The sequence below is a fragment of the Octopus bimaculoides genome, chromosome 14 (genome assembly GCF_001194135.2).
Source record: "Octopus bimaculoides isolate UCB-OBI-ISO-001 chromosome 14, ASM119413v2, whole genome shotgun sequence".
NCBI classification, from domain to species: domain Eukaryota; kingdom Metazoa; phylum Mollusca; class Cephalopoda; order Octopoda; family Octopodidae; genus Octopus; species Octopus bimaculoides.
The window spans coordinates 1,160,026-1,169,898 of NC_068994.1; the positions used below are offsets into that span (position 1 = coordinate 1,160,026).

The window sequence follows — 9,873 nt, forward strand, 5'->3', positions numbered from 1 at the left end:
CCTCTATATACAACAGCACACTATGCTATGCCCCTGCCCTCCACCCCCACCACATCTGACATGTGTGCCAAACCGCAAATCACAGTTAAATTATATTTACTTTTATTTCCAGAACTGTTAAGAAATTGACAACAATAAAACCAGTAGCAACAACAACAACAATAATAACAACAGAAACAAGAGGAAAATATACAATGACATAAACAATGACAGCAACAACAACAATTGAATTAATAATAACTATTATGAATCAGCGACAGAATATACAATAAATATGCGTGTGTGTGTGTGTGTGTGTGTGTTTGTATACATACTAACCTTAAGAGCTGTCACAAGAGGCTACGCACACCTCAGCTACACCACAACATACTCACAAATGATATCATCCGAGCCAGGGTTCAATGCACACAATGGTGTGGGTTTTGTCCCCAAAACTCTACAGACAAAAGAAATACAACTAGACTCTCATTACATCCTGAACAATCACACCAATTTGCCTCTCCACAATAACCCCTGTGACTCCTTTCCAGACTCCTTTCCCCGTGACTCCTTTCCATGATAACCCCTGTGACTCCTTTCCAGACTCCTTTCCCCTTGACTCCTTTCCATGATAACCCCTGTGACTCCTTTCCAGAGATCCCTTTCTGCTTCACACACCTAGCTTTTATAACCCATGGCAAAAACGACCTGCTAACCCGCCACCTGTTCATCATCAGCATCATTGACACAGTTACCCATCATTAAAGAAAATAAACAACAATATCCAATGAAATCAATTCGTCTCAGAGACAGCATTTTCAATTGGCTGAACTTGACAGACAGCAATTGTGAACTGAAGTTGAAAGATTCTACAAAGTACATCCCACAATGCAACATCAAATACCTCCCAAGCCACAACACAAAATAACTGAGGAGACTGTCTCAGGTCACTGTCTCTACGTGGAGTACAACATAAATATACTTAATGCTTGGTCCCCTAGAGACCTGTGACCAACAATGCTGCTGTTGCTCACCAATTGTAATACAAAAAGAAATGGGTGTGTGTGTCTGTGTGTGAGTGTATATATATGTGTCTGTCTGTGTGTGTAAGATATTTAGATGTGCACCTAGTTTCCTATGAAAGTGCTTGCTTTGGGGTACATTTACCCATTTCAAGCTGTTTCATATCCCATGCCATATGTGAGTGCTGATCACAGAAGGGTCCTGTCGTTTTACCCAGCCTGAAGAGAGATTCCTGGCTCACAACAGAACAGTCTATAAGCAGAAGACAAGCTGCAATGAGACATCTCACACATATTCTCTTTTGACCATGTACCTAGAGTTGATTCCGTCCATCTATTCTTCCCCTCCATAGACCTATATTGCAGCCCAAAAGAATTCATGATGGACAAAGACAGAAGAACACTTGTTGAGCTTCTTTGGTGAAAAACAGCCAACTCTGACTCATTCTCATGTCGCTTATTTATGTGTTATATAAAGGGGCAGGCATGGCCGGATGGTAGGAAGTTTCCTTCCCATCTACATGCTTAAGGGTTCAGTTCCACTGTGTGGCACCTTGGGCAAGTGTCTTATACTATAGCCCCAGGCTGACTAAAAGCCTTCGGAGAGGATTTGGTAGAGGGGAAACTGTAAGAAGCCCATTGTGTGTGTGTGTATAGATGTATATATATATATAATGGCTAAAACAACTCTATGATGTTCTGTGTGTGTGTTTCCCAACCTGTTGTTGTATGAATCTAATTAGTCTACACAAGAAATAGAAAGGATTCTTGCTAATTACCTGCCATATTATGAATCTCTTCATAGTCTCCATGCTGTCCCTGATTCCAGACTCGTCCACCATCTTTGTGAGTGGACAATGTCTCAGTAAGATAGTTGGGAACGATAGCAACACTCTGTGCCTCCATGTCTGCTCCACATTTCACACTTATAGGGTAGTTAGACATCTTGGATTTAGGCTGCTGGAAAAAGTGGACAATATTTCTGCCAGTGAGAATGGCAACCACAGTTACAAAGATAGACAAATAACAAATCGTTTCGTGTTTGAGGGGAGGGGGCTTTCAATTTAGAGTTAATTTTTTAATTATCAAATGTTAATTGCTTCCAGATTCCATTTCTGGTTTCAATAGCAACAAGGATTAATCAGAAATAATCAAACTTTACTCATAAATCACAGAATTTCGAAACTCATTCAAACTTCTCACTCTCACTTGCTTTCTCCTTCTCTCTCCTTCTCTCTCCTTCACTCTCTCACTATTTCTCTCTCTCACTATTTCTCTCTCTCTCTTTCTTTTTCTCTCTGTATTTTTATATATTTTTTTATATATTTCTATCACCCTCCTTTCTCCCTTCCTCCTCCTCCTCCTCTCTTTCATCCCCCTTTTCTCTTCATATTTTCCTATATTTCTACCGTTTCCCCCTCCCTTTTTCTTCCTCTTTGCTTCAGCATCAACAAACCCAAACCATAATCCAATCACACACACACACAAATGCATTCCTAGGTTTGCGTAGACATGTGTAAATGTGTTTTATGTAGGGGTGGATATCTTTCTTTACTTGTTTCACTCATTAGACTGTGGTCATGTTCGGGCATCACCTGCAACACACACACACACACACATTTGTGCACATGTGTGCATGAGAGGATACATGTATACTCCTCCTCTTTCTCATCATCATCATCACAACAGTTACTAATCAAAGCAATAGAAACCTGTGTAAGTCTATTTGAAGCTGTATTTATATATAAAAAGAATTAAAGGTAATGCTATGCTGCTTCATAATAATCCCTATTATTATTATTTTGATGTTAGGAAGGGCATCCGGCTGTGAAAATCCAGAAAAAGCAAAGACTTTGTCACCATCATCATCATCACCACCACCATCATTTAATGTCCATTTTCTCATGTTTGCATGGGCCAGAAAGAACTTATATATATTCACATATATATAGCTACACACACACATATATGGATATATATGTGTGTATATATGTATATATATATATATCTATGTATATATGTGTATATATGTATACATGTATGTGCACATATATATTTATATATCTGTGTGTATACGTATAAATGCCTCCCTCCATTAGCTAATATTCAATATTTGCCATGATAAACTTATTCATTTCCTGTAGATTAAGAAATAAATGAACAAACGAAATGATTTTCAGAAAATTTCGTTGGAAACAATTGGTTTTCTTATCTTTGATCTGTCTTTGAGAAAAGTTGCAGTGAGTGTGTGTGTGTGTGGGGAGGGGTCTACAGACGTTAGGGAATGAAGTTTGATTGTATGGAATACCAGAAGGACCTTAATGCTTCATGTTACTTTAAGTGTGAAACTTTGTCAGAAATATTTCAGTTTCTTTGGAAAATCCTTTTATAGATTCTTGAAATTTTCTGAGTTTCGATTTCCTGAGACTAATGGAGCAGAATGGCAAGGTTGGTAGAGTGCCAAACTTTATGGCTTGAAATATTCAATTGTGTCTCAGTATGCTCACATTTCCAAGCTGACAGAAGGGCAGTGGGTTGTATGGTAAGTAGGATGCCCTGCAATGGAAGCTAGGAGGTGGTGAACTGATGGAATCATCCCAAACGTGTTGGATTAAATACTTAACGACATTTCTTCCAACTTACATTCTGAGCTCAATTTTCACTGAGGTCGACTTTCATCCTTTCAGCTTCAATAAATTATGTGCCAGTTGAGCATTGGCACAGTTCATATTGATTAACCCCAATCCGTCAGAATTTCAGGCCTTGTGCCTATAGCAGAAAGCATTATTATAAAAGATGTCACACAGTATTCAATGTTGTGATGATGTAGATTGAAGATATTATGCCTTCCAGGGGTTTGTTACTCTCTGTCAAGTCACAACAAAGACCTCAGACAGACAGCACTTCACACAATATGCGTGCAGTTCCAAGTAATGCTGACTTTTGCAATATGTCTAGATGGTAGGGTATTTCTAATTTCTAATTTTCAATCATTGAGGAACATCAAAGAAAAGATAGAAGGACTCTCTGAAGAATTTCTTTAGTGTCTTTTTTCCTTACCATCATTCTATAGTAAAAAAACTGAGCAGAAAACCTGGCAAAAAACACTATTCACTAGTTTGACTTTTCCTTTGAAAATACAGGCTGAGATGACAGCAGCATGAAATGGAGAACAGGATTTCATTTTCAGCCACTGCAGCTGGAACCTGCTTCACCAATATTTACTACCAACAAACTTACATTTGAACTGGACAGTTCCTTTCTTCAATCATTGTCTAAAAAAGTCAAACTCTTTTAATCAGTGAAAACATGACTGTCTTCTGATATTAATCTTTTTATCAGCATTTTTTCATATTTTCATTTAAGATTTTAGCAGTTTGTTTGGAACATTAAAATTCCTGATTCCACCACCAGTCCTCTCCCTCCACCCCCTCTTTCTCTCTGTTCATTTATAATAACTGTTGCTATTTTTTTTCTACGCTATCTTACTTATCATCCAAGTTCCCCTTTTTTTACCTGGGCAATGTCATTTATCGTATGTCTCCCCTATTTTCTAATAATGATCCACACTTAACAATTAGTTATGTGTCATACATGCGATGTCAATCATTTCCAATATTCTCAACAACATGTCTGGCCATGGAGAAATATTACCTTGCTTGAAGACAGGTGAATGTTGGCAACAGGTAGCGCACCCAGCCATAGAAAATATGCCTCAATAAATTTCCTCCAATCTAGGCTACTATGGAAAAGGGGACACTAAAATGATATATATTCTTTAATTCTTTTCCTTGATTCAGCTATCATGTGGCCATGCTGTGGCACCACATTGACGAATTTGCTGGCCTTGTGTCAAAATTTGAAATCATCATCATCACCACCACCATCACCATCACCATCATCATCATCATCATTATTATAGAGTATATACCTCATTCTTTCTACTCCTATATTTTATCTCTTTCTCTCCTATGTTGTTTATAGTCTGAGCCGTTTTCTCTCCTTGTTATTCAATTAATTCTCAATGTTAATGAGAATTACAAAGACAGATTGGAGCCAAAATGGCCCCCACTTTCATATCTCACCAACAACAAACCAACTTGCCTTTGAAATAGCTGCCAAATATTGAAGAAACTCATCCAAAAGCCTTCTCTTAATTAGATTTCTTTCTTAAGAACTTCTTGTGATTATATTCCAAAGATGAAAGGAAAGCGACAAAATCTTGCTGCCACCTTCTGGTCACTGCTGTCAGCCAGTCACTAGGGATTCCTGTTTGTTGTCACCTTCCTTCATTTATGTCACAGACCCCCACACCCCCGAAAGAGGGCCTATAACTCACACAGACCCACAAACCTACTTAGTCTTTCAAGTTTTGTAAAACAAAAATATCAATTTTTATAGAATCAGATATCAATTATGAAAAGCTTTCTGTTGGTGTATACACTCGCAGAAACTGCACATGACTTGTCTCTACATACACACACACACACACACGTTCATATAAATATATATACATGTGTGTGTGTGTGTAAATATAAACAGATTCTAACGATATTCACTTCCGTTAACTTCATATGGCAAGTCGGTACATATCCATCAACATTCATATGTGTATGTCTGTGTATGTAAGTGGTTGTGTATGCGTATTGTAAATATGTAAATGTGTATATATGTCTATATATATATCTATATATCTGTATTTATATATATAATTATATGTGTAGGTTTATGTGCGTGAGTGGGAGTGGTTGTGTGTGTGTGTGGTTGTGTGCGTGTGGTTGTGTGTGTGTGTGTGTGAGTATGTAGACAGAAAAGGATTCTGTTGACATGCACTTTCATTAACTCCACTTGAAGAATTTCTATATATACAAATGCGTATGAATGTATATATATATGTGTGTGTATATATATATATATATATTTTCGTGCGGGTGACACGTAAAAGCACCCACTACACTCTCTGAGTGGTTGGCGTTAGGAAGGGCATCCAGCTGTAGAAACTCTGCCAAATCAGACTGGAGCCTGGTGTTGCCATCCGGTTTCACCAGTCCTCAGTCAAATCGTCCAACCCATGCTAGCATGGAAAGCGGACGTTAAACGATGATGATGATGATGATGATATATATATATATATATATATTTATATATATATATATATAACACACATATACATACATATGTACAGACGTACATCCCTCCATGTACGTATATAGTATGAATGTAGAAAAGGTTGCCAGCCGAGCTGCTTCGCTCTTTCTTAGCTTTTATATAAATTGGATATTTTCTCTATTGTCAAACTGTTCCAAGTTCTGGCATGGCACATCCCTGCTCCGTCTCCATTCCCGTCTCCATATAATACAAGTCATCATTCTGACAACCCCCCGCTCCCACCCACCACACGGATATGACACGGTGTCAAGCTGTGTTGTTTCTCATTCACTTCCAGATATAAAGAATTTTTTTAGTCCCTTTCTATCGACATCCATTCACAAATACGTTTTGGGGCATTGGCGGAGGGGGTGGAGTGGCAGAGCAGGGAAGAGTTTGGGTGTGGAGGGAAGGTCAGCAATAGGAAGAGACCATGCAGACAAGATGTATCTATTTATATGTATGTATGTATGTTTATTTGTATATACACACACACTCACGCATGCGCGTGCATGACAGTGTGGTTAAGAAGATTGTTTTTCAATCATATTGTTTTTGGGTTCAGTCCTACCATACGGCACCTTGAACAAGTGTCTTCTGCTAGAGAGTCAGGCTGACTTAGGCTTTGTGAGTCGATTCTGTATGTATGTAAAGTGTAGTGGGATGAGTCAACGGATCGAAGTAAGTGCAGTTGTTTATTCTCAAACCATAAGAATGGTTTGAGAAAGAAAATACAAACGACTCAATGGAATTTATTAATCAATCCACATCGAAATGCAACCAACGTGCTTTTGAAACAGCTTCCCTACTCATCTACCTCTTCCTTTTCAGTTGTGTTTCTTTTTATATATACATACATATGTGTGTGTATACGTATAAATACATTTGTGTGTGTGTATATATATACATATATATATATATATATACTTCTCTCTCTCTCTCTCTCCCTCTGTTTGTCTCTCTCTCTCTATGTATGTATATATATATATATATATATATATATACATACATACGTATACATATGTGTGTGTGTATATGCGTGCGATATCTTTTACATACAACTGTTTACTTTACATATTTGAGTTTGAATCCTTTGTCAACTCATGAACCGTGCCTCAATCAATCAGTCTCTACGTCTATCTACCAGCCTCGCTATATATTCCGCTATCTCCCTTCTCATCTGTCTGTCTGTCTGTCTGTCAGTTGACCCCCATTCAGCTGACCAAAGAAACCAAGATTGGTGCTAAGACCAGCCAAATCAACTCTGTATATCTACACACATGACATCCAAACCCATCATTCAAAATGGTCAGGCCTTCTTCCGCTGTCGATATATCTGCCATGACTTATCCCCCCCCCCACACTGATTCCACCATTAACCTATTCTCCTGACTGCATCTTCTTTTCTATTTTCTTTTTTCATACAAAAGAGAATAAAACAAAAAGATGAGATTAATAGTCTATTCCACCTTTATGGATCATCCAAAAACATCAACAATCTATCATGTGTCTGTGAGTGTACACACACACACACACACACACACACACACACACACACACACACACAGACGTTACAAGTATGAAACTCTGAGTAACAGTTTGTGAAGATTTCTCAGCTTTAATAAAATAGTCCTGATGTGTGTATGTATAAGTACATATATGTATTTATGTACAAGTGTGTGTGTACACATCAGTCTAGATCTATGCAGATAGTTGATACCCTTGTTCCTATATATATATGTATATATTTATCTATATGCGTATATATATTAATGCTTGGTTTAATGTGAATTTATAATAAAAACAATTTAACATTAAAAAAAGTTTTCAATAGTTTTTTTGAACATATTTCTTGCACTTTTACAAGATGACAGCTATCAGTCTGAAAGTTCAAAGTCACTTCCTCTGTGGGCACTGCTTTTTACAATGCTAGAGCTTCATCAGTTTGGTTCTTAATTAATCAACCAATCAATGAAGTGACCAATCCTAATTTGCTCTAATATAAACATGAATGTAAAAATCATCCTGTACTTTGACAAATATGAGAATGAAGTAAAGAGCAAATTCTGAAACCCCAATACCCAGGTAGATACATCTTTACTGCAAGACTAAAGAGGTGGTCTTTGACTGAGAGATACGTTTATTATCAATGAAGGGAGGGCAACATCTCAAGTAGGTACAAATGGAAATCTACAATAAAAGTTATGTTGGTATGGGTGAAGGCAAGTTTAAAGACAGTTTTGGCAAACTTTAAGAATAAGTTACCAATTTTTTTTTTTTGCCCCAACAAACCAACCAACCATTGAGCAATTTGGTACAGTTATTAAGTAATTCTCTTGAGGCTACTTCACTAAGTACCGTGAACTCTATTCTTCATTGATGAGTTCATAACAACACGGAAACATGTCTGCTGTTGTCTCTGATACTTGCCAAAATAATTAGAATAACACTAGTCGTTGAATAGACATTATTTATATTTTCCTCACAGCATAATTGTTTCTGTTTAGCCTTTTTAATGCGTCCTGCATTAAATGTGTTAACTGCAATGTGTAGTCATGTCTTGTCTGTGATAGAAAGGAAAGAGTTTGATATGCTCTGCTGGCTGTGTAAACTTTGGTTTACATGAAAAGTAGAGCATACTTCAAGTGTATACAGTCATCTAGCCACCACCACCACCACCACCACCACCTTTACAGTATCAGATGCTGCAAAGGTAGCTCATCTCCCCCTCCTCCTCCTCCTCTATTTTTTTTCTCTCTTTCCCCTCTCTCTCTCTCTCCCATCTCTCTCACTCTGCTTTCTCACTCAGCCACCACCCTCCCCCACTCCCTCTGACTAATGCATGTAAATGTGTATTTCAGTGTTTCTGTCTGTGCCTGTATATGTATGCATGTGCTTGTGTATGTATTGCACATGCATACAAGTGTGTGTGTGTGTGTGTGTGTATGCATTTATATCAGTGTGCACGTGTTTGTATATGTATGTGTGAATGTTGTAATGACTGTGTGTGTTTTTGTGCATGTATATGTGTATGTATATGCATAGTGCATATATGACTGTGTGTGCTTATGCATGCATATATCTGTAGGTGTGTTTGTGCATGTGTGTGCATGTGTGTGTGTGTGTACGTATGTGTTTATGTATATGTGTCCCTGTGTGTGTGTTAGCATCTGTATCTACATAATGTAAGGTAGACACGTGTGTGTGTGTGTGCTCATAAATGTAAACATATATTGAGTCCCTCTCTCACACTTTGTAGAATTGCCAAGAATCTGTGTTGTTGCTGTTGTTGTTGTTATTGTTGTTGTCCATTGACCAGAGTCCAAAAACACAGTCTTCACCATGTTGTTATATTTAATCACCATGTGTGAAGTTGATTTCATATATTTTACTTGCTCCTTTCATTAACTCATACCCACCACCACCACCACAGTGGCTGTGATAGTGGGGGTGGGGGTGCAGTTGTAGTGATTATGTTGATAGTGGTAGTGCTGCTGCTGCTACCACAGTCTCTTAACATGTGCCAACTGCATTTCTATTATATGCACAGCTTTCAGCAACATGGAATTTACAGATTATTGGGATTGGATACAAACATATATTTATATACATGTGTGTCTGTGTGTGAGAATGTGTATGTTGATAATATACACACACACACATATATGTATGCTTATATATATGTATGTGTCTACATATAAACACTCACACATATATGTATATA

At 37.7% G+C, this 9,873-nt stretch overlaps 1 protein-coding gene across 6 annotated transcripts in view; it reads right to left on the reverse strand.

Moving 5' to 3' along the window:
- LOC106872615 (protocadherin alpha-7) overlaps positions 1-9,873 on the reverse strand; it is a 114,248-nt gene that overhangs the window by 12,131 nt on the left and 92,244 nt on the right. For 3 of the 6 annotated variants that reach the window (XM_014919657.2, XM_014919659.2, XM_014919658.2), the window contains one exon: positions 1,781-1,961. The exons of 2 other annotated variants lie outside the window; for them this stretch is intronic. In XM_014919657.2, the coding sequence (XP_014775143.1) occupies positions 1,781-1,961 (181 nt within the window). Of the gene's footprint in view, positions 1-1,780; positions 1,962-9,873 lie in introns of those variants that run through there. One more of the 6 variants, XM_052972924.1, reaches the window with a different exon arrangement.